Raw genomic sequence first — 26,083 nt, forward strand, 5'->3', positions numbered from 1 at the left:
AAATGAACATGTTTTTAAGCATGGCATAACATGCTTAATTGCTGAGTTTAGTCAAGCTGAGAATTTTTGTGTTTCATCCAGTTGCCTGAGCAGTATATTCCTTTTCTGTGATACAAAAATAAGGATCATTTCTTAAGGCATCCTGTTTGATGTCTAGGAACACATCTCATAGAAAATCTTGTACATAAACCATAATATTTCATTTTGCATAAGCTTGAAATCTTTTAGATTTCACAACTTTTTTTAGTAAGAAAATTTTTGTTCAACCAAACTATTCTATAAATTCAATATTTCAGTAAACAGTATTTTAAAATAAAAATTTTATAATAACATTAAAACCCTCTAGTAGCTCTTTACATTTTAAAAGTTTGCAATAAATACTACTTAAGAACTTGTGACATGCTTTCATTGATTGTCTTCACAAAGAAGTTAAGGAATAGATCAGAGTTAAAGAACAGATCAAACACTTGGAATAATACAAATATAATTACTTCTGCCCTTAGTCTTTTTGCTTAGTATCAATTTTCAGTAGTTAGAGTTGGAAAGTTTCTGAGTGCAATAATTTCGTTTTAAGATAGAAATGTATTTCAGTCAATATTGATTGCCACTTAATTGAACAAAGTAAAATTTTTGCAATGAAGAATATTTTGTTATGCAAATTGTAAATTTTAGATTTTTTAAATCTTAAGTTTATAAAATATATTTTGGCAAATAATATGAATGTCTTCCTTGTAAGATGTGTCTTCTTGGTAGATAAGAATAGCAACTACTGGGGCATCAAACATTATAGATGTTCAGTGAAAGGTGAAAGTTGACACCTTGGACTTATGAATTCTCGACATTAATAAAAAAAAAGTGATTGCTTAAATTAGGAGATGACTAGAATAGAGAGAAGAAATGACTCCATGACATAAGGATACCAACTAGTTTTTATTCTTGTTTTGACTTTACTGTGCTTCTTCACTATCCATGTTATGCACAGTCTTTCATTGGGTTCTAATGTCATTATACATTCCCCACCTCAAGCCCTTAACTTTGCTTTTAGGGGTAAATACAAATAGGTGTTCTTGAAAGGAGTGAGCAGGCAAGAGTAGTTCAACAAATGGTGCTAGAACAACTGAATATCCATTCTTTGGTTGACCTACCTACAAAGACTCCAGATGAGAGGGGAGAAGTTATCTGTTAAATCAGATTCAATATTTTGGTAATTAATTGAGACTGCACACTTTCATTTCCTGAATAGAGACTTTGTCTGCAACTTGATGTAATCATTCGGGCTTTTTATTATCTAAAATGACCGAAAAGTCCTGCCTGGATTTCATCCAGAGTGAAAGGTGAGACTGACCCTTCATTTGCATTTGAACTTTGAAAAACATTGATATAAAGAATTGTCATGAATTGAGGGAAGGAAAGCACTTTGAGTCATTCAAAACATGCCTACATTGGGCTAGGCACTGTTCAAAGCAACTAGGTAGATCAGGCCCTGTCCTCAGGGTGCTCACAGTAGTAATAGAAAGATCAGGGAAAGCCTCGGTTGACATTGGAGTGAGACTTAAAACGACAAAGGGCTGGCTATGCTGAGATCCAAGGAAATAGAGTTCCGGACAGAAAAAGGGTGCCCTCCAAAGGATGTGAACCCAGCCTGGCGGGAGGGTAAGCAGAAGGAGGAGGGCGTTATGCGGTAGGAGAGACGTGGGCAAGGCCAGATCCCGAGGGGCCAGGTAACTAATTTTGAGTTTTAAGCCTAAATTTCTTGATGGTGTAGAGAACTGGGGAGTGAGTGGAATGGCTTAACCACGTGTGTTTGAAGCCCAAGACGGTCACTCAGAGATCAAGCACACGGTCCCGGGCCGGGGCCAGCTTGGTTTCTCTGAGCCGCTGAGCCCTGCCTGGAACCTCAAATCCGCTTAATGACGCCACAGGGCAGGAAAAGCGCGCATACTACCTAAATGAAGCTTGGGCCTCGGCGCCTCCCGTAGACGTCGTGACAGAGGCGGCCCGTTGCCTTGGAGCCGGCAAGACGCCGCTTGGCCTCCTCCTCAGTGAAGAGGGCTAGCTGCGGGCTACTGTCACTATGTCGGTGCTGGACGCGCTTTGGGAGGACCGGGATGTCCGCTTTGATGTGTCCTCGCAGTGAGTCTCCGAGATTCTCCCGGGGCCGCGGCGCGATTTCAGGACTCGCGGGCGGAGCCTGCGCCCCCACAGCTCACGGCGCTCGCGAGGGTGGGAGGAGGTTTGCGCCCGCCGTCGGAACCTCGGGAGACCCCAGATCGACTGGGGCACTGCGCCCGAGCCGGAGGCCCGTGTTACAGCTTAAATGTGTCTAGGTTACGTGGTTTCGGTCCAGTGCGATCCCTGCCCCCTGGCCTGGCGACCTATCAGGAAGCTGAACCCAAACACCTCAAAAACCACGCAGCACCGCTGGGCGTCCTGTACACCCAAGCGAGCTTGGGGTGCCAATTTCGTGCGTTGAAAGGAACGTAGGGCAGGGACCCAGGAAACTGGGTTCTAAAACTAGTTCTGGAATGACGACACACATTGTGAGCCCTTAGATAAATGACATTACTATTCTATGCTTGAGTCTCCTCATCCGTAAAATGAGGGAAGTGGAAGTAAGCGTTCTCCAAAATTCCTAACTACGCAGACTTTATTTCCGTGGTAAGCTTCCATCTAGTTATTCATCTAAATCAACAGGAAGAAGGAACCCTGTTTTTGGAAATTTTCATGCTCTAAAGAGAATCATTAAAATCTCCTGCTCACCAGTACTGGAAAAAATGTCCATTTGAATATTGGAAAACAGTAAATCTAAAGTTCTTGGGTTAATGACATGGAACTTCTTAGCCACTTATGATTCCTTACTATGAACAAAATCCTCTTAAATGGAAAAATGAAATATTAATTTCCAAGACTTATTTGTGAATAGATATATAATACTAGCATAATCTTGGGTACTTTAAGAAGTTATGAGGGAAGGAAATTTACAAAAGTATAAACCATAGTTACTTATTTCGCAGATTCTATGATTTTTTCTGTTCTTGGCAGGTTCTTAATCCAAGAAAAGATCCATTTCATGAATGTTTTCAGTTTATTAAACATTTAGTAAATGCTTACTATGTGCTGGTTACTGTGCTAATAGCTAGAAGTACAAAAATGAAGAGAAAATTATTTCCATCCCTCTTCTCTCTCCCATTGTAGTGCAGGAGATACAGAGACAACTAATTATAAAAAATGTGATAAATACTATCTGGAAAACCATGAACAAAAAGCTGGGGGACCATAGAAACAGAATAGTTCATTCTGCCTGGGGAAGGACTCAAAGAAGAAATAATATTTAAGTTGAGCTCTGAAGAATGGGCAGGGCCTTTTCAGGGAAGACAGGAGGAGAGTATTCTAGAAAAAAGAAAAGCAGCAGTCTTGGAAGTATAAACCTCATTGGCTAGAAGGCAGGGTCTGGCAGGTAGAGGATGGTGGTACAGATAGGCAAATTAGCCAGACTGTGAAATGTTTATCTGAGGATTTTGGACTTCATTTTCTAGACGGTGAGATGACATGGAAGACTTTTAAGTAGGGAAGTGATATGACCATATCTGTATTTTCAATAGGTAATTGAGTTGGTTCTCTGGAAAATGTTTTAGAAGGCTCTACTACATACTCTGCTAGGTTTTTGTGGGGTTTTTTGTTTTGTTTTTTGACACTAGAATGCATTCTATCAGTCAGTATGAACTCTTGTTCATTCTTTATTTCCTTTTGTCTCCTGTTTCTAATTATTTACCAAGTCATGATATTTACCTGTTCCTTCCATAACTGCCTCAGCTTCTTTACTCAGAAATTTATTTACCTGTTCCTTCCATAACTGCCTCAGCTTCTTTACTCAGAAATCTCTGGGGGTTCTCCACTGTATATAGGATAAGATACATGCCTGTCTGACTAGCTTTCAAGGTTCTCCAAAATCTGGTTCCTCCTAACTTATCTAACTATAGTTCTCACTACCTTTCAGTATAGACCTTCTTCTCCAGCCAGGCCAGTCTTCCCACATTCCCTTATCATTTCTTATCTCTGGTCTTTTATCATGCTCTCTCTCTCTCGCTCTCCTTCCAAATCCTACAGATCCTTCTACATGTCCTGGTTACTCCAAGAAACCTGATCTATAGGTTCTTAAAGTTCTTGAAGACCTTACTTTCAAATGCATTAACATTTGGTACTGTATCATTTATACAGTTGGCTGTTTTATTAGTCATGTATCTATTTTCTCCCTAACTAGATTGTAAGTGGGGTATACTGTAGATTTAAAATTAAAGCCTTCATATTTATTTTAGACAAATGAAAACAAGACCTGGAGAAGTCCTTATTGATTGTTTAGATTCAATTGAAGACACCAAAGGAAATAATGGGGATAGAGGTGAGTATATTATCTTATATTTTATATTTCTGGTTTAATTTTCAAATGTTAAGCCATAGTAGCTGGAGAATAAGATATGAAATAACATTATATAGAAATGTAATTGTGGGAGTTAAATCATATCTCAGACTGAAATGAAAGAAAGAGTAGATATTAAACTGTAACCAGGGAATATAGGTTCTCTCTCAGAACTTAGTAAGTCCTCATTCTGACATCAGCTTTATCCAATGTAACTTAAAATTCCTGGAGCTCTGTTTGCAAGAATCATGGGTTAGTTCTGACTTTTAGATCTGCCTGCCCACAAAAAGAATATGGGGTAGTGGAATATAAGTGGGTCATAGCTGTGTTACATGGAGCCATGCTTCCTTTTTAGAAAGAACCCTTAGAGTAATGCGCAATCTCCTAAGACTGACACCTAGAAATAAACGTGGAGAGCAAATTTAGGGCTGTATTGTGAAGTCTATTTATAGATTAAGTACTGGAAAATCCTGTGAGACGTCTCTGAATGTCACTGAGGAGCAGCCAGCCTGGACTTGAGAGTCCCTCCCAAACCAAATTTCCCAAGGCTAGAACTTTAAAAAGTCCAGGCTACATACAGTAGCTGTACTTGGAGCCAATGACCAGTGATTAATAGGTCTTAGAAGCATCACTACTGTTCTTCAAGAAAAAATATAGCAGGTAAGGATTGCGCAGCGTAGTATATCTAAAAAAGGTTTTTTGGGAAGAGGAGATTTAGTAGAGTGGGAAATATACATCTTATTGAAGAGAAAAGGAGCAGATCTCATTCAAGCAAGAAGGATCAGTAAATTCTAGTGATAGAATAGTAACCTTTACTGGCAGAACATACTCACTGCAGCATTTGGAGTGGCTAATTGCTCTCCGAGCCTTTCTTCTCATCTGCTCTGGGATGGTATGTGAACCAGTTAATTTGTGGGCCTCTGTGAGGGCAACTAGTCAATGGCTAGCACCTATCCTTAAAGGAATGCTTAGATCACACTTTTGAAATGTTTCTTAGTATCAGCCAAGCCCAGGTAAGAATGAGGTATGAAGATCTAGCAGCAAACAAGAAGTTATAATTTGTGCCTTTGAGAGTGGAATAATAATCTCTAGGTGGTCAGATCTTGACAAAACCTGAATTAATTTTAGAAAGCCAAGAGAAAATTTTATTGGTCTCATACAGGTCTCATACACTGAGGAACAAAGGCAGGAACTCTTATGTGACAGTCCATCCACCAGTCTAAACAAAGATTGTGGATATTCACTGAGTGCAGAATACTATACTAGCACTTTGGAGTTGGGAGGACAGAACATCTCCCTGGCAAGAAATCTCCATCATGGTGCCTGAAATCTTAATAAAAAATAACTATGTATGCACACACCTCAAAAAAAGTTTCCCTAGAAAATGGAATATTACAGGAGTGTGCAGACCTTCTGGTTAATAAGAAGGTAGAAAAGGGAAGGGGAACCCTGTCTTCCAGCCATCTCTCTTCCCTCCTTTTCAGAAGTTCAAAAAGGACCAAATAAAGGCATTGCCAAGTTCAGGAGACTCCATGTTAAAACTATAAATATCCAAAAAGATTAATACATTTAATCCATTGAAACTGTAAGTACTCTGACAAGAAATTATCAGATTAGCTTTGCACACTGAAGCTGTATGAGAATGAAACAGCCACATTTCAATATTTGGGAGATAGGAGAAACAGGGAAATTTTTATTTTGGTGTTTGGGAGGACAGAGAGAAAAGCCCATGCCTGGAACACTGGGTTTGGAGTTGTAGGATGAGATCCTTTAGCAGAACAGAGACAACATAAAAATGCTACAGACTTGTAAAAGATAAAACAAGAACAGAAAAACAGATAAGTTGGTCATTGGTTTTAGAAAGCAAACTCTTCCCACTCCATAATTTTTCCTGGAATTCTGTAATAGAAAAATGTCAAAAAGAATAATAGATGTCCTAGGCTCATAGCCAAGATATAATGTTACTCGGGTGAAGTAGCATAAGGAAAACATAAATCAGCGTATCTATAATAATAAAATAAGTCAAAAATAAGTTTGTAAAGAATTAAAATATTTAAAAAATAATAATAGTTAACATTTTGAATGTTTACTATTTGCCAGTCACTGTTCTGAATTTTTTACATAATATGTGTAATCTCATTTAATAGTAATACAAATAATAAAACAAAAAATGAAGTAGATGCTATTATTTTTTTTCAAATAAGGGAACTGAGGAACAAAGGTTAATTAACTTTTCCAAGGCCACATAGCTACTAAGTGATGGACCAAACTGTCGACATTGATTTCTGAACTTCTGGGATCACATTATGCTCTTCTTAAAAATTTTCAGTTCACCCCAATCTCAATTCTAAACCCCACCCCACTTACACTGCCTGCACAGCCTCCACTGCTAACAGATTTAAGTCTGAATTTCTTGGTCTAGCATTGAAGAACTTCTAGTTTGTCCACAACCTTTCTTCCATGTGCCACTGTCCTCCATATGTCCCTCCAGAGCCAACGCCCTTCTCTACCCCTCCCCACTGCCCTGGGAAAATGTATAGACTACATCAAAGGACTCCTTGTGCAATCTAGCTTCCAGTTGGAAGAGCCATGGCAGAAGATTAAAGGGAGACAGGAGAATGAGTTCTTGGTATTTATTCCCTTGGTTCTTTCCTCTCAAAACATTCAGCTCTTTAGGACTCCTGTTCCTTTCAGACTTGGTTAACTGCTCCCTATCCTTGTCCCTCTGGGTCTGGGATGGTACAGGTCTCCTGTACTCACTTATGGTTCCTTACACCCCACTTGTACCTTTGTAATAAGTCCATTTGTATATAAATCTCAGTTATCCTAATTTGACTATGCCATCTGTTTTCTGTTTGACCCCGACTGATAGGTGCAATGTCCACCCTTCTATAATTTTGTGTGAACCTTCCACTCTAGCCAGGCTGGATTCCTTATTATTTGTCAAACTTATCATGTCTTGTTCTGCAGATTCTCTTGAGAATGCCTTCCTTTATTTTTGGACTTTCCTATCCCATCTCATTCCACCATTCATACAGATGTGGTTTCTCTGATTTTAGATATTCTAGGAGTTTTCAGGAAGGAAAGAATATGAACTGGCTATAGATTATTCATCAGAAGAGTTCTATAGCTATAACTTGTTGAAGAAATTTTGCATTAAACAAAGAGAGTTTTATTAGTTCAGGATATTTCACAGCTATCCTAATATGCCAATTGTATTATAAATCTCTAAGACACATAGTTTACCATGCTCAGATTTACTTGACTTTTTTTCCCCTTGGAGCATTTATAGGGACTACTATTCCACAGGACACACTTTGAGAAATGAAGTTTATCTCTCTTTGTATTTTAGTGCAAGAACATCAATCTGAGGCTGAGATTGAAAAGCATAAAGCCTTAAACAAACTTCAGCCTGGCTATAATTTCATATGAACAAAGAAAGTTTGCTTGCAGCAAAAAAAAAAAAGGTATATAAATATATGGTTCATTGGTTCATTTAAATGAGAACTGTTAAGAGAGTATGGCAGGGAATAGTATGTATATGAGAGTTATTTGAGAAGTGTGATTCCACTGAATAGCTTTGTAATAATTATATTACCCAATACTCATTCTCAGCTTTATACTGAGCAGCTTCTACCAAGCACCTTCTACCAAGACTAAAAACCAGTACCCAATTCTCTCTGTCAGCTTGAGTCAAATCAAGATGTTGGCAGTGAATACCTGTATCTCTTCTGTAACTATCAGATTTTGTTTTTTTGGGATTCTGTATACATTATATAGGCTAGGTATATACAGTAAATATTTTCAAGTAATAAATGTATGAAAACGTCTGTGGGCGTTGCTGCTGATAGTGGACCAAAAGTTTCATCTCCACTTCATTCTGTACTGCAAAAATAGGACCTTATTTAAGGTAACCTGTTTTTTTGTTTGCTTTTAGGTAGACTCTTAGTAACAAATTTAAGAATTATCTGGCACTCTTTGGCATTACCCAGAGTCAATCTTTGTAAGTATCTTCGTTAGATAACAGCAAAGGGGAAAAAAAACTTTAAATTTACACGGTGACTTTTAAAACTAAAAAAGCTATACTATGAAATATGTGGAAAGCTTTAAATTGATAAAAACTTTAGAAATCGTAGACTAAACACTGACTGCATCATAATGCAAAAGAATGTTTTTCAGTCTGCCCATTTTGTCTCTTTGACATATATAAGATTAGTGCTTTTGCATCAAATAATTTTTGTTTTTTGCTTATCTTTGACAACTTGCTATAACCTGTTTCAAGTAATCCCAAAGAAGATTTAAATCCTAAAAGTACAATTTTCATTGTGTTAAATTTTGTTTCACTTATTTTTTAAAACTATTTTAGATTATCCATCTAGAACTTTCTTTTCTCTTGATGTAGTGATGCTAACATTTTTAGTAAATAGTACTATATAGGTTTTAGAGAAGTAAACTTCCTTTGTCCCGTGTTATGAATATGTTTGTGCAAAGCAGAATTGACTTTCTATTTCTTTTAACTAAAGTTTGTAGTTATTTCATAAAAATGTTTAAAAGTTATATTTTTATATTTAATTTTTAAAGCTGTTAAAAGTTCTATATAGAGATTTTTTTCCCTCAGTTTATTGTATCATGTTCTTTAAATTCTTTGCTTTTGAATTTTAGCTATCGGTTACAACTGCATATTGAATATTACAACAAGGACTGCTAACTCTGTAAGTCTAAAAATTCTTATTGAAAAATATACAGTGAAGAAACATTAGATTTTTGAGGTTGGTATTTTCACTGTAAATGAGAAATTGCTCTTAAAATCTGAACTTTTAAATAAATTTGTCCCTACAGAAATTACGAGGCCAAACTGAAGCTCTTTATATACTAACAAAATGTAACAGTACTCGTTTTGAATTTATATTTACAAATTTGGTTCCTGGAAGTCCTAGACTTTTTACTTCTGTGATTGCAGTACACAGGTATGGTAATATTTTGTGGATTACTTTTAAGGTAATTCTATGATTTAAAGGTTTAGAGGATAAAGTTTAGAAGTGTGGTGCTATCTTCCTCCAAGCTCTATGCAAGTATCCTGAAGATATATAAAAGAACACATTGCATTATCATTTAATAAACACTGTGAAGGTATTTATAAAACAGATAAGACTGCTAAAGATTCATAAAAATTTCTACTGAAGATTCTGTTGAATTCGCTACCAAGGGAGATGGAAAATTCAATGTAAATAACCAAGTTGATAATTCAATTAATGACCAAAAAAAGATTATTTTTCTAATAGTAGAAGGCATGTTTTGTGTTTTCCCAAAAAATTTTGTTGCTGTTCTATGGTTGTTTTTTTGTTTGTTTGTTTGTTTGTTTGCTAAATTCTTTTTTTCACTACTTCAGCTTTTTTTTTTAAACAGTCCTAAGTACTGTGAATTTTTTAAAAACTTGGCTAAAATGACAGCCAAAATAAATATATATGCCAGTTTATACATACCAACATGCACAGAGATATATGATATATATGCCATTGTTTTAACTTGCATTTCTTTTATTACTAGTGATGCTGAAACTTTTCATATTTTTTTGGTTATTTATAGTTTCCTATTGTAAATTTCTTAATTATGCCCCTATCAGCCATATATGTTGCAAATGTATTTCTTAGTTTCCTAGTTTGGTGACTTTTCATTTTGTTGATTTTTTAATCTACATACTGGTTTGGGTTTTTTGAGATATCATTCACATAACATAAAATGTACTATTTTAAAGTTTACAGCTTGGTAGTTTTAGTATATTCACAAGGTTTTGCACTGCTACCCAATTCCAAAATACTTCTATCACCTCAAAAAAAAAAAAACAAACCCATAGCAGTCACTCCCCATTCCCTCCTCCCTAATAGCTCCTGGCAACCACTGAATTACTTTTATGTCACTACATATTTGCTTATTCTGGACATTTCAAATAAATGGAATCATGTACTATAGTGGCCTTTTATGTCCAACGTCTTTCACTTATTTAATGTTTTCAAGGCCCATCTGTGCTGTGGCATGTATCAATACTTCATTCCTTCTTATAGCTGAATAATATTCCATTGTATAGACACATTTTGTTTATCCACTCATCAGTTAATAGACATTTGTGTCTCTTATGAATAATGTTGCTATGAACATTTGCATACAAGTTTTTGTGTGAAAACATATTTTTTAGTTCTGGGTGTATATCTAAACCTTAGCTCTTTATTTCACTTTACTTAGAGAAACAATATAAAATGGAGTTTGAAGGTAGCATGGAAGCTGCTTTTCTTTATTAGTATAAAAATGTTATAAGTTTACCACCCCAAAAAAATAATTCACAGCATAGTTTCCTTTTTTACCCTGGTTAAATATTGATGGGGATGTTATTGTCAACCTAACTTATGTTTATTGAAAAATAATAAAACAAATAAAATATACCCTCCTATTATTTTAAAAAGTCTTTAGGACTTTTTGAAAGTTATTCTCTTTTTCTAAAATAAGAGGAAAACAATGACATAAAGAATTATTCCTTATAAAGTTAAGACAGTGTTGTTTAATGGCACTTGGGTTGGGAATAATGGGAGCTAAAAATTTTTGTATAACAATTTCTTGCAAGATGAGAGTGGAGGGGGGGAATATATATACTTATACATATACATACTAATTTAATTATAATTGGGACATCGGTGATCTTTTCTGATGTTCCCAACTTGATCATCCCAGAAGGATTTTTAGGTTTTAGGTTTGTGAGTTAATAAGCAAATGCTTGAATTCTGCTCTTTCACAGTTTAGGTATTAGAAGGTTAATAAAAGTAAAAGTCAGAAATTTAACAAATATTATAATTTATATTAATGACTTCTAAAGTTATTCAAGCTAAGAAAACCTTTTAGTTTCATTAAATGGGTAAATTAGTCTGTATTTTTGTGGAGTAAAATTAGAATTAACTAATCAAAAATTAAGAATGTTCTGTATTATTAATAGAGAGACATAATTAAGAAAACAAACTTACAGTGATTTTACACACACACACACACACACACACTCACACACAGATACACACACTGTCCTAGGTTCTATCCTGGGGTCCTTTTGGAATTGGTACGGACTCATTCTAATTTTCTGTGTAGAGGTATTTGTGAGTATGTTTTCAGGCTTCAGTGAGAAAAATAATTGGATTCTTGCTTATGTCAAAAGGATAATAGTTTCTTTGACTAAAACAGAAATGAAGGGAAGCATTTTGATAGGAAAAAAATGTCTGTTATATACAAGCATTGTTTTTCAGTTTGAGAGAAAAATCTGTGTCCTCTCATTTGTGCTGTGTGATACATATATTGCCTTAAAAATTAGACGTCTAAAATATAGGTTACTGAGATAAAATATGTAAATACTACACTAAAATGACAAATCTACAAAAGACAGTAATCACCAAAACTTACTGAAAAAAAATTTTAATTTACTGTAATAATTTTTTGAGTGATGTACGTTAAGTACAACTACATATTTTGGTAGATAAGTAACCTAAGAAAACTGCATTTTCAGTTTGAGTTAGCCTTTTGTTTGTTCTTTTTTATAGAGCATATGAAACATCTAAAATGTATCGTGATTTTAAATTGAGAAGTGCTCTAATTCAAAATAAGCAACTAAGATTATTACCACAAGAACATGTGTATGATAAAATCAATGGAGTATGGAATTTATCTAGCGACCAGGTATTGTGTAAAAGACTAATGAAACTTTTGGGGCAGTGCCTTGGTTGTCATTTTTCATTTATCATTGAGTTTATATATTCATTTACCTATTAAAATTAGCATTATATCTCTTGATAAATTAGAATTATAGTTCTTGATATAAAATACTGATGTTAATATTTTTATGTTTTTGTCCTTTTTAGCAACATTTGTTCTACATTGATTTAGAGCTGAAATGAACTTTAAAGATCATCAAGTTCAGTCTCTGTTCACTTACTATGAAAAACTCAGGCCTAAAGAATTAAGTGACCTCACACATCTAGTTCATCCCAGAGCCATGATCTTCCCCCATACTATTACACTACCCTCTGCATCTTGATAATTAATACTAGTGGAGGAGATGCATGGTGTAAAGAGTCACGGAAGGCTTTTAATCTGGTCTTTATGGAATTAAACATATAAATCATCTGGCAACTCCTATGTCCATTACTGTAATTTTTCATTTGCTCTTGAAAATTATAACCAGTTGAAACATATAAGCAACTAATAGTTGGAATAAGTAACATCAGTTTGTAGGGTAAAATCTCTTACTGAGAACTATTTCCAGCCTTTGTGTATATTATAATCTAGATTAGACTGATAACCACTGTGGTAAATATTTGAATGAGGAACTTCTTGCTAAACAGCGAATCATAAATTATAAATAAAGTTTACTCATTTGAAAAATTCTAGTTTTAAACTACGATCAAGGTTTTATAGGATATAGACACTCCCCATCTAAATAACTTCTTTTCATCATGCTAGTGGAGGAGATGCATGGTGTAAAGGAGTCAGCAAAGTTTATACTGTAAAGGACAAGATGGTTAATATTTCAGGCTTTGTGGGCCATATAGTTTCTGTCCCAGCGTCTCAGTCCTGCCACTGTAGTGTGAAACTGCCATAGATAATACATAAACAAGTCAGCATGGTTGTGTTTCAGTAAAACTTTATTATGAACACAAGTTTGAGTTTCATATAGTATTTGTGTCACATGAAATATTGTTCTTTTGACTTGTTTCTCAACCATTTAAAAAATGTAAAAATTATTCTTAGGGGTTCATTGTTAGATCCTTACCACCTAGCACAACACCTGGCATTTGTAATTAATTAAGGTGTTCCAGGATTCTCAGATATATCATTTTATTGAAAAGGGGATGTTATTGTCAACCTAACTTATGTTTATTGAAAAATAATAAAACAAATAAAATATACCCTCCTATTATTTTAAAAAGTCTTTAGGACTTTTTGAAAGTTATTCTCTTTTTCTAAAATAAGAGGAAAACAATGACATAAAGAATTATTCCTTATAAAGTTAAGACAGTGTTGTTTAATGGCACTTGGGTTGGGAATAATGGGAGCTAAAAATTTTTGTATAACAATTTCTTGCAAGATGAGAGTGGAGGGGGGGAATATATATACTTATACATATACATACTAATTTAATTATAATTGGGACATCGGTGATCTTTTCTGATGTTCCCAACTTGATCATCCCAGAAGGATTTTTAGGTTTTAGGTTTGTGAGTTAATGATTTATGTGCAACTTCAGAGTATAGAATAAATTCCTCTGGATGTATGTGGTGCGGAAGAGGAGGAGGTAGAGGTAGAGAATGATGGATAAATGGTAGAGGCAGATAATTTTGGTGCCATGCTTTTAAGTCTTAAAGATTTTTTTAAACCACCAAGCTATTGTACTGGGATTTTGAGAGATGTTGACTGGCCATGTAACTGGAGTTAGTGTGGAAGAGCCATAAAATATCTCTTGTGAACTGATGGGGGTTATCACATGTGTTTTCTCTCTCTCTCACCACAACTCCCTTGCCTTGACTTTTCCCAGGTTTTGAGTAATAGTCATAATAAGATCTAACATTTGTAGAATGCTTACTGTGTGTCAGACACTATACTGTGGTATTTATTTATATGGGTTATTCAGATCTCCATTTTACATTTGACACAACTCACCAAGAAGAAATTTGCCACTGGGCCAACAACTGGTAAGTACTGATGGTGTGATAATTAGAGTCTAACTCCAGAGTCCAGGCACTCCGTAATCTAATTGTACTGCCATCTCATGAATGAGGAAGTCATTAATACTACATAATACTCAATTCTGGTATGTTCTGCTGCTCTGATAATCAGCATTATTATAGTGTTTAGAAAATAAGTATTCAAACAAATGATCGTTGATATATCTCTCATTACTCTCTTCTGTAGGGAAATTTAGGAACCTTTTTTATTACTAATGTGAGAATTGTGTGGCATGCAAATATGAATGACAGTTTTAACGTCAGCATACCATACCTGCAAATTGTAAGTACATGCATTTTGATGACCTTATTTTAATGTAGAATAATTTCTGTTCAGTAGTTAATAGGACTTTGGGAATTCGATGAGTTCTTTCTCCCTTTTAAGTGGCAGCAGTTTAGCTGAGAGCATACTTTTAAAAATGTTGATAATGTACTATTTCACCACAGAAAAGACCCAATTATACTTAGGTTCAAGGGAAGTAGCACCGTTATTAACTTGCTATTAAGAGAGAAATATACTGGATTCTAAAATTTTAAATAGTTTTCATACAGGTTAAGGTATGTCTTCTTTAGATTCCAATAAAAGGGCTTTAGCTACTAAAGTTTTCCATAACCTTTCCACAAAACAGGTATATGGTTGCTCCTTGGCATGGCTTTAGCACACTATCCATACACTTTATTATGGCTCTCTTGCCACTTTCTGCTCAAACCTTTTTAAAGCCAGGAATGAAATCATTAATTCTGTGAATGAACTGTTTTAATTGTTTTCAGATACAGCATGTATTACAAACTAGATTCATGCTTCAGCTTTGGTGAAAAAAATCAAGATGCTTTTTAATAAAGATGGTGGTTTTAACTTATGTTAAAGCTATTAAAATCCAGAATAAGAACTAATGACATCTAAGACCAATTTGTTTTGAGGGTAGATAAAAATGGTTCTTTTTAATCTGCTGCTGCTGCTATGATAAGTATGTGATTCAGTGAAACAAATAGTAAGCTCTAATAAACTGAAGAATTTCATTTTATATTAAAAAAAAAACTATAAGACTAGTGTAAATCAGATGAAACATAATGAAAATCCTGTGAGGTCATCATATAATAATTGCCCTTATTATAGGATATAAGTAGTCTGAAGACTAGTTTCATTACATTAATATATATGGAATAGATATCTGAGAAATATCATTTATTTTTTTTTTATTATTATTATTTATGCCTACAGCACCTGGTCTTCCTAGGTGGTCTCCCATCCAAGTACTAACCAGGCCCAACCCTGCTTAGCTTCCGAAATCAGACACTGGGCTTGTTCAGGGTAGCATGGCAGTAGACCATGGACTCTGGCTCCACTGGGGTGTGAACCCAGGACCTTCTCTGTGTAAAGCAGATGTGCTAACTGCTACACTATGGAACCACATCTAGAAATATCATTTTTTAAGAGACTTCTTGGCCTATGAGAAGGATAATTATTTATAAAATATTTCCAAGCCTATCTTTTGTTAAATTGTTTGATTTCTGAGTTACATTAAAATATCTGATTTGCCAAATATTGAGGACCTACTCTGTAGCAGGTGCTAGAGATACAATTATGAAAATCATGAACCAGTACTGCACAGTTCCTGCCATCAAGGAGTTTTCAGTCAGGTGGAGAAAAGCAAAACATTAAACAGAAAATCATAGAATCTGATAGGAAGAAAATTATTTCTGACCATCTAAAAAATATTAGAATTTATAATTATGGCTAGGAAGATGTGACAGAGTCTATATAGGTATCTGATAAATCAGTGTTTTATTCACTGCTGTTTTATATGTGTTTATTTACATGCGTTATAGCTTGCCTAACCTAACCTATTATGCTGCATAATTACTGAGTAGTAAACTAACTTGTGCTTTCTGTTCTTCAAATAGGCCTCTTTTTGTTATTTAAGAATACAGTTGCCAGATATGGCTTCTGGAATGAATTCAGCCCGGCCCAAACAACTTGCAATCTGATATCATCACAGTCTGTCACTATGGTAGTCATATTCTAACTCTAGCTCTATGCCTCAGCCATTGCCCTGACCCTACTCCTTATAGCTATATATCAATATATATCTTCTTGCCAGTTTCTATCTTACCAGCCTATGTCACCCACAGTCATCTGGTTAGACTACCAGTTGACAGCCAGGGTGTCAGAAGAGTTTGAAGTCATATAGTAATTGTCCCCATAGAAAGAATCCTGCTTATGTTTCTTTGTTGGACAGACATAATCATTACTATCATGATTACCATGTTTAATGACAGAGTCAATCACTGTACTTTTCATTTAGTCATCTGTGTACTTCTTCCCTTTTTCCCTCCCCCTCCCCCTGTCCCTATCTTTCCTCTTTCTCCTTTCTTCTCTTTCTCAACTTCCAATGCCCATTTGTCTGGAAGTGTTATATGTCATCACCTACCACAGATTACCCTTCTCTGTCTTTTGGTCTGCTGGTCTTAATATTAGATTCTCCATGGTTCTTTCTCCCACAAGCAAGTATATTCTATGTAATTTTCTACATATCCTGCCTGCCATTGTGCTTCTCATCTTCCCTTCTTCTAGGCCACTGGTGTTACTGCTCATCTCCTGCTAGGCAAGCTTAATCCTCATGTCACGCTTACCTTGATGTGTATTACATTTGACTTATCCCAGCTTTCCTTGATGCCCAGTGATGAATGCCCTTGACTTGTTTTTTAATAAATGGAATGGAGATTCTTTAAAGTTAGTTATCTCTGTAAAAACAGAAGGCACATGTGACTTTAAAAATTAACCCAGCCCTAGGAGCCATAGTAAGTGATTCTTCATAACTAAAAGATTGCTGGCCTTTGGTTTAAAATACTCAGAAAAGTTATAACTCCATAGAACTCAGAGTTTTGTACGTATTTCAGAGATGTCTTTCTATTTCCTTTTAAGTTTGCTGCCCATTTGCAGTATGAAAATTTTCATTTACTTGATCTCTGGGAGTGTAATAAAGCAAAAGGGAGTACTCTGTTCTTTAGAGTATGAAAAATAGTTACTGTGTAAAAGTTGAAAAATTTGTCTTAAAAAGTCGCTACTATCATAATAAAAACAAGCATTTTTTTCTTTTTCATTTTACATCTAGCGTTCAATAAAGATTAGAGATTCAAAATTTGGTTTAGCTCTTGTCATAGAAAGCTCTCAGCAGGTAAGATACTTTATATTTTTATTGATCTTCAATAGATTTTTAAAACTATGTGACAGGCTATTTTTAGTTTTATTTATCTGGTAACCAGTTTATATCCAGGAAGAATATTAGCTATAACATGAAGTTATATGAAGAGTCTGAAGTCATATAGTAATTGTCTCCAGATAAAGAATCCTGCTTATGTTTCTTTGTTTGACAGACATAATCATTACTATCATGATTATCATGTTTAATGACAGTCAGTCACTGTACTTTTCATGCATTATCTCAATCTTTACACAATCCTATGATACAGTTACTATTTTTTCCCCACTTTACCGTCAAGGAAACTGGAGCCTAGACAGTTTAGGAACCTTGTAAGTGTTCTCGCTACTAGTAAGTAGTGGGGCTAGGTTTTGATTTCAGGTCTAAATGATTCACTGGACTGTTTTCAGAAACAGAGATATATACAGAAACACACATGTACCCTATTTGAGATTTTATACTATCACACACAGATTATATTGTCTATTTAATTATTGCTATACTCCATTATGCCAGGTTTTTGAAGAAATACATTTAATTAAAACTTATTTATAAAATCACTTCTCTTCTAAATTCTAAGTTTAAACATGAATGTCTACTTACTCCTTTCCCCTGGCCTATAGATTAGTAGCTGCTATTTACTGAGTGCTTACTACATTCTAGGAACTATATGAAATGTCATATATACATTATTTTAATACAATAACTTGATAACCATTTAATGATTAGAAGATTGAGGCTTTAAAAGATAATGAAAGTAAGTTTTCCAGCATCATACAGCTGATAAACTTTCTGTAAAACCAGAATTTGAACCCAAAAGCATATGCTGTCAACTGGAAGCATATGATCTCACCTATTACTTATGCTACTTAATTTTTTAACACTTTTTCCAACAAGTTGCCATGGTCAAGTTTATTTTCCAATTCAAGGAGATAGCCATAGGTAGGCCATTCCCTTATTTCTTTTAATATGTAGTCTATATTCCTTTACAGGGTCTAGCTCAAGAAAAATGTAGTTCCCCCCAAAAAAAGGAAAGAAAGAAAGAAAAGAAAAACTTAGTTCCCTTGGCCTTCATAATCTTGACATTTCAGCTTTGATGTTTACAGATGAAATGATGTGATATCTGGATATGTTTTAAAATAATCCTGAATGGGTGAAGGGAGGAGATTTTCATGGGAGGGTAAAGTTACAGATGGAACACAGTTGGCCATATTTTGTTACTTGTCTAAGCTGGATAATGGCTATGTGGACACTTATTGTACTCTTCTATTTTTGTATGTTTGAAATTTTTCATAATAAAAACTTTAAAATTTCAGCTTACATATTGTGCTCTGAAATCAGGACAATTAGAGCTATAATTTATCGTATACTTAAATACCATTTCTCGAGCTTGTTTTTTGTATTTTCATTATTTTTTCTTGTAGAGTGGAGGATATGTTCTTGGCTTTAAAATAGATCCTGTGGAAAAACTGCAAGAATCAGTTAAGGAAATCAATTCACTTCACAAAGTCTATTCTGCCAGTCCTATATTTGGAGTAGATTATGAGATGGAAGAAAAGGTAATTTATTCACTGCGTGAAATATAGTATTTGCTGAATTGTTGTTATACAATCTAAAAAATTCAGATATAAATACACTGTATATAATTTTACACTGTCTTTAAAATGATGAATACACTGACTCTGCTCAGTGAGCATGGCCCCTGGGCTATTACTAATTTGTGCATACCACCTCTCTTCTCACTGGCTGCTTCATCATTTATTCCCGTCCTTCTAGGTAAGCAGCCTATCCAGAGAAGACTCCATATGCAAGACTCCTCTGATGTAGACATAATTAAATCTCTATGTCAGCTTTATTTTTATTCTACTTCAGCCTTCCATTAGCATGGGAAAACCTTAGAGGCCTCACAGATACCATTTTCTTTCCCGAAGGCCCAACAGCATAGCAACTCCAGGAATCTGCTCCACCAGTATGGCTTGTGTTTATTACTACCACCAGTGCCCAGCCATACCAGTTATGAAATATTTTGAATATCACCCTCACATGCCTGCACTTTGCCTTCCTCATGATTTCTGGTTTCTGCACCAATCTCTGCTCTCCAGGTACATCAGTTCTCTTTTGGCTTTACTCTGCAGCCTCTCCAGCTGGGACCCTTGTCATCTAGTCTATCACTATGTACTCACCAGCCACTGCATTAGAGGTGTCCTTGCTGTCTGCTATATCAGCTGTAGGCTCTCTCTCTGGTGCCCTCAGGCTCTCTCTCTGGTGCCCTCATTGACTGCTGTCACAGGTTCTCTTGCTGTCTGTTCTCTTGGGCCCTTACTGTACACTCTGTTGCTGGTGTCCTTGTCATTCACTTTTTCATCAGTGTCCCTGCTGGTACTCAGCATGTTGAGCCATATCACACATCATATATTTTCTGTATCTCTCCTGCTCTTGGAGTACAGCACGTGACCACAGAAAATCAGGAAGTAGAGCTGGGCAGCTAAGTACAAATTCACCCCCTCTGACTTCCACTAGGCCCTTGTTACCTGGTAATGCTCCTTGTACTTAAATTTTTTCCCTCCTTGTCAAATTCCATATATATCCTCTTTCCCTTCAGCTGAAACTTTTCCCTAGGTTGCTGATGTTGTATTAAACATAACATTCCTTGTATTTCATTTCCTTAACCATCCTTTTCTGTTCTCTTCCCAACCTATACTTCTTTCAGCGTTCTCCCTTTCATTCCTCAGTAATATCACCTACTCCTCCAGGTTCTTCAACTTATACTTCTGTAGATGACTTAGATGACTCCCAAATGTATCTTTCTTTCTAATCTTGACATATACTCTCAGCTTATCATGGTTCTAAATATTCTTGAATATTTCATATAGATGAGCATTCCAAAAAAAACATAAATTGAATTTCTCATTTAAATGTTTATTTTAGTAATTTAATTAGGATAATAATTTTCCAAGTCAGTGAGATACACTGGGACTTGGATGAGTGTCTTAAATTTGGCATACCTAAAACTACTGATTTATCTGTTTATTTACTACTTATTTTTTTTAGCATTGTCAAAGTTAGTTGTGCACAAAACCTTAGAGTTTTCCTTTTTTATTTTTTCCATTATCTTATCTTATACATTTAGTCAGTTTTACCCATCTCTTCTCTGTTCTTGTCCCTTCCTTTCCATACAAACCTGATTTCAATCCCAATTTCACCATTTACTTTTGATTCCAGTACAGTTTGAGTTTCAGTTTTCTCATAAAATGAAGATAGTCTCTCTTACAAAGTTATTGATATGTTCATAAAATGCCTGGCACATGGGAGACACTCAGTATCTTAGTTCTCCTACCCATTCTCTCTCTAACTTTCATTTCTCCTCTTTTCCCCTTCATTGGCCCCAGTACATAATAATAGCCAGCCATAATAGCTTGCCTTGTCACCTCATCTAAGTTCTTACTCCAAAGCCACCTCTTCAGAGAGGTCTTCCCTGACTATCCATCCAAAATAGCAACAACCCCCATCACTTTTTGTCCCTTATTCTGCTTGGTTACTTGCTTTATTTTTGGTAACACTAATCAGTCTCCTCTACTATAAATAATCTCCATGAAGTCAGAGATTTTTGTCTATTCAACCATTGTATCTCCAGCAGTCTAAACTGGCACGTAATAGGTTTAGTGCCTCTTCATAGTTGTCGAATGACTGCGTTGAACACCTACTGTTTGCCATTCACTGCTCTAAGAACTTTGTATGCATCATCTCTAATCCTCTCAAAAATACTAAGAAGTATATCGTTATCGTTATCATCATCATCATCATCATCAGTCTCCCAGTTAAAGACATTGAGGCTTAGATAGGTTAAATTATTTATACACAATCACACAGCTCTGAGCATGGTTGAAACACTGAAGCTAACCTCAGATTGTAGAATCAGTTCACTCTTGTCAGGCAATATACTTCTACCCTCAACTGTCCCCCAGCATGTAATAAAGTCTAAATTCTTTGGGCTGGTATTAAAGAATTTCGGTAGACTTCAATTTACCTTTCCCACATTTCAATAGACTTCAATTTACCTTTCCCACATTATCTGCCACAGTGTCTAGTTGTGCATGCTCTGCACTGCCAAACTAGAGAACATTGTTCACATAGACTTTAGTGTGAATGATGCTCCCTGGTATTTTTCAATACAATAGCCCTACTTAGCTCCTTCTGTCTCAAAGGCCGTTATATTCCGACCTTACTGAAATATTCTGACTTTACTGGATTATTCATCATTCTCCATCCTCATCCTGTGGTTTCTTACCTTTGCTGATGTTGATCCCCACTGCCAGCAATACCCTTTCCCCTAATCCTACCTATGAAAATCATCCTCATTCTAAAAGCCCTAGCTCATATGCTAACCTTTTCTTCATGAAAGTTTGTGGGATTCACAAGCTAGAAGTTGTGCTGTCTCCAAACTTTTATTATAATAGATAACTGCATTTGTTACAGCTATTTTGCATAGGTTGAACCATATATTGTTAATATTTGACCAGTTTCAGGAAAGAAAACTGGCAATTTCATGTGATTCAACCTAATATTTAGTTATTTGTAATTGTGTTTTATCCTTCTTACTACCGTCACTAGACTATAAACCTTTTGTGGGTAAGGGCAGGGACTTTATACCCTTGGTAGTACTATTATAGTACCTAATACATAAAATAGTATGTATTAGTAAATATGAGTGTTATATTTTATTCTGCTTTACCTTTAGAATACTTCATACAAATATTAGTTCTTTTCACAAATCCTATTTAATGACTATTTTGAGGAAAATTTAAAATTTGCTATAATACAAAACTTAGTTTTTTAACTACGTGAAAGAAAATCAGATAAAATCCAATGAGAGTTTTTTCTTTAAGGATATCTCGAAGTATCATGTCAAATGTATGTAAATTTGTCATTTTAATTCTTTCGATGATAGTTACTTCAGATTTAAAAGCTTAGGTTTAACTGACTCATTTTATTACTCATTAGTTTTACTAGAATATGTTATGCAAGGATTTTTATAAGACTTGAGTAGTTTGTAATTGTGTTATTCTTTTACAAATATTTACAATTAGCACATTTTACTAAAATTGTTTGTTTAACAGTATTGTCTCTTTGATGCATTTTAACATCTACTGATTTTTCAGCCACAGCCCCTTGAAGCTCTGACAGTTGAACAAATTCAAGATGATGTAGAAATAGAGTCTGATGATCACACAGATGCTTTCGTGGTGAGCATCATAAAGAAGAGCTACTAAATTTCCTGATTTTTTTTTTATCTGAGTCATGTTTTATTAAATAATGGTTTAAATGTGTAAAACACCATGGAACTTGATACTTTTGAGAATATCTTAAACATTAGTTGGAGAGTAATTTTTTTTTTAAGTTCGGCATTTTTTTGTGTATATGGAAATACTTTTAAATTACCAAACTGGGAAATAGTTTGAGAACACAATTATTCATAGGATTTCAGATATGTGAAAAGAAATATAGTTAATTAAGTTAATTTAAAATCTGTATTTCCTATAATTACTTTTTATAAGATGGACTTCCCTTCAATTTATAGGTATGTTAAAATGGATATCTATTTGAATAATAAACTTTCCTGTTTCCAAATTTGTATTATTTAATTAATAGCCAAAATAATAATAATACTTAATTTATATTGTAATTTATAAATCTGACCAAAATGCCTACCTGGGAACATATATTTTTAAACAAAAATGTGAAATTAGTATAAAATATTTAATTATAAACTACTACTACTATCTTAAACTATATGCATTTGCTGACACATATTGAAGCACTGATTGTTTTGTTTTGGCAGCATCGTCTTCTAAATGAAAAGTACGGATGAAATTTTATACCTTTTAAGTCATTCTCTTTATCTCCTTTCAGGTTAACAATGCTAATTATACATTAATTACAAAGCACATTTTTTAGAGCTTAAAGCATAACTCTTGAAGACTTTAATAAACATAGATAGAAAAAGTGAATTCTGGTACCAGCATTATAAAGATAATTGAGAAGAGCCATTAGACACATAGCAGAATATTAAATATTTAGTCATAGAATTGTTCTGTAAATTATCTGTTCTTTAGCCCACCAACATATTATATCAAATATGTGAAATATAATTTTCTTTGTCTTATAGGCTTATTTTGCTGATGGCAATAAGGTAAGGATATTTTAGCTATAGTATATAAAAAGAAACTTTCTATTTTCCAACATTTAGTATTCACAAACTTATGTGAAACCTATTTTTTTGTTTTTTTTCTTCCTTGCCCACCTTCTCTATTCCCATCTCATCCTCTTATCTCCCAAAAAGCAACAAGACCGTGAACCAGTATTTTCAGAAGAACTGGGGCTTGCAATAGAGAAATTGAAGGATGGATTCACCCTGCAGGGACTGTGGGAAGTAATGAGTTGATCTTGAGTTGAGCTGGATTTCTATTTAAAGATATCTCAAGATTAAAGATCCTAGTCCCCTGCTAGAAGGCATGGAAAAATTTTCACATTTACAGAACAGCTTTTAAGAAAGGGTTTTTTAATGATTAAGGAGAAATTCATTTATCTAAGATTTTACTGCCAGTTTTCTAAAAATTATATTTAAAACTGTAACCAAAATATATCTGGTTTGTAAATATGTTTATTTTGTACCTAATACTTGTAAATTTTTAGTCTATGGATATTAAATGACTGTATCATGTTGAGTTTAATAAAAAATTTATGCAGCACCATTTAATGTTTTGAAAGTATTATTTAAAAGAATAAGACTATTCTTATGAAGTAAACAAAATACAGCTTTTTAAATTATAAAAATCTGCTTTAACTATATTATCACATTAGCTCCAAATGTAGCCAAGGCTAATATTATGACCCTTAAATTTGTCATTTTTAGGTGATAATTTCTGTAAAAACTAAAAATTATAACTATCTCTGGAATATATTGATCTTTATGTAAAGTTTTGGGCACCATTTTGTAAATAATTTTAATATAGTTTTGGCAAGAATACATTTATTTGTAAGTAAATAGTTTTAAATAGTTTGTAAATAAATACTTCATTTATTAACTTTCTCCTTGTTTGTATTCATTGAAACTTCTTTGAAGTTTTCAAAAATAGGATATTATTTTCTGATTTCTTGATTAGGTAAGATTTGGTGACTTCTCTGGAATCATTGTTTTTTGCCACTTCTTTGGTATAAAGAAACATCATAAGGAACCTTTGTCAAATCATTGAAATTATCCAAAGGAGCCCACTTTCTCTAGAGGGAAGAGTGTGTAAAAACATTTAAAATAAGGTTTAATTATATGTAGGCAACCATAAACACATAGTACAACCAAGTGCTAACCTAAGTCTTAATAAAAACCAATGAACAAAAGCTATAAAGTGGTTTATTTAAATAGGAAAGGATTTCTACCTTTTTAAGAGATAGGGTTACAACAACCAACCTGTATTACAGGGAAAAAAAGTTGGAAGAATTTATACAGATCACAAAATACTACTGGGAATATTTAAATAGTTTTTCAAGCAAAGGAGACTATAAAATTGCCAACTAGTAAAGAATAATCTCAAATGTCTGTCATATGGTGTTTGCATCTGACTCATTAATCTTTTCAAATGTTAGGTGTTACATGTAGAGAGAAATGAGTCATTTATTGTTTAAACAAGGGAGCAGCTGTTAGTTTTTTCTAGTATGATAAAACGTAGTGGCATCTATAAATGGAAAAAGTCAATGAGCTCTTCTTTCAGCTGTTGTTTTAGCAGCTGACAGTACTACTGACTTCACCATGATGTAAAATGAGAGAAATCTTTACTCATGGATAGAGATCTTGAAGTTTAAAACTACATAATTCCCTGATCTAAGGGCATTCATTTATTCAACAAATATTTATGGAGCACCCACAAGGCCCTGGAGCAATAGCATTGAACAAACCAAATTTTAAAAATCTGTGTCTTCATGGAGCTTATGTTCTTTTAAGCGTGTTTAAGAATACCAACCTTTGAAATTACAGTATTTTTACAGCCCCACTGCGTTCAGAAAATGTGACTATAATTTTGTGATAAAGCATTTCATGAACAAATACATGATCCTATCTGTATATAAACATCAATTTTCTTTCAAATCATGCCTTCTGCATTTCATAATATGATGTTCTATTATAATCGATTTAAATTATGATCCACTTATACATTTTTTTTCTTTTTTATATATAAGACCTGTTTTCCAAATTATACAGGTGATATGACACTTCGTCCTGATTTTGCTATGTTCTATTGATAACCTTGTTTTCATGGGGTTATATCTGTTCTATTTTTTAACTTTTTCATTAATGAAAGATCATCTTCAACACCTAAAATCACAGAATATCTTTAGTGACCATATTGTTCCATAAGGGTTGTTTATTTCCTCAGCATTGACTTTAAACTATTTCTTTTTTTTTGGTCTTGAGTCCTTTTAACCTTTTGCCTTTACTTGTTTTATTGATATTATTTTCCACATCAAATACTTTGTAGAGCAAGGCAGAGTGTGAATAAATTAAATAATTTTATAATTTAATTCAATACTAGTATCCAATATTAATTACAGTTTTTCTACTTAAGAATAAAGATATTTAGAATGTCTTAGAAAATGAGCAGTTTCTCTGCATTTATTTCATTAATGAGGGGGTATTATTTTTGAGGTTTTCTTTT

The 26,083-nt window shown here is 34.2% G+C and overlaps 1 protein-coding gene and 1 pseudogene across 2 annotated transcripts; one reads left to right on the forward strand and one right to left on the reverse strand.

Annotated features, from left to right (window-relative positions):
- Nucleotides 1-1,973: 1,973 nt before the first annotated feature.
- On the forward strand, nucleotides 1,974-24,127 carry BBS5 (Bardet-Biedl syndrome 5). Of its 2 annotated transcripts, none has more exons than XM_039855491.1 (12): nucleotides 1,974-2,133; nucleotides 4,317-4,399; nucleotides 8,355-8,420; nucleotides 9,080-9,129; nucleotides 9,257-9,384; nucleotides 11,992-12,127; nucleotides 14,360-14,455; nucleotides 17,289-17,351; nucleotides 18,800-18,934; nucleotides 22,535-22,618; nucleotides 23,542-23,565; nucleotides 23,716-24,127. In XM_039855491.1, the coding sequence occupies exons 1-12, from the start codon at nucleotides 2,075-2,077 to the stop codon at nucleotides 23,815-23,817; spliced, it is 1,026 nt and encodes a 341-aa protein (XP_039711425.1). In that variant the 5' UTR covers nucleotides 1,974-2,074; the 3' UTR covers nucleotides 23,818-24,127. The 2 variants fall into 2 exon arrangements, with proteins under 2 accessions (XP_039711425.1, XP_039711426.1); XM_039855492.1 differs by lacking the exon at nucleotides 1,974-2,133 and adding an exon at nucleotides 2,160-2,658.
- On the reverse strand, nucleotides 15,386-15,501 carry LOC120597452 (uncharacterized; annotated as a pseudogene).
- Nucleotides 24,128-26,083: the final 1,956 nt, after the last annotated feature.

The sequence above is a fragment of the Pteropus medius genome, unplaced genomic scaffold (assembly GCF_902729225.1).
Source record: "Pteropus medius unplaced genomic scaffold, Ma_sr-lr_union100, whole genome shotgun sequence".
NCBI classification, from domain to species: domain Eukaryota; kingdom Metazoa; phylum Chordata; class Mammalia; order Chiroptera; family Pteropodidae; genus Pteropus; species Pteropus medius.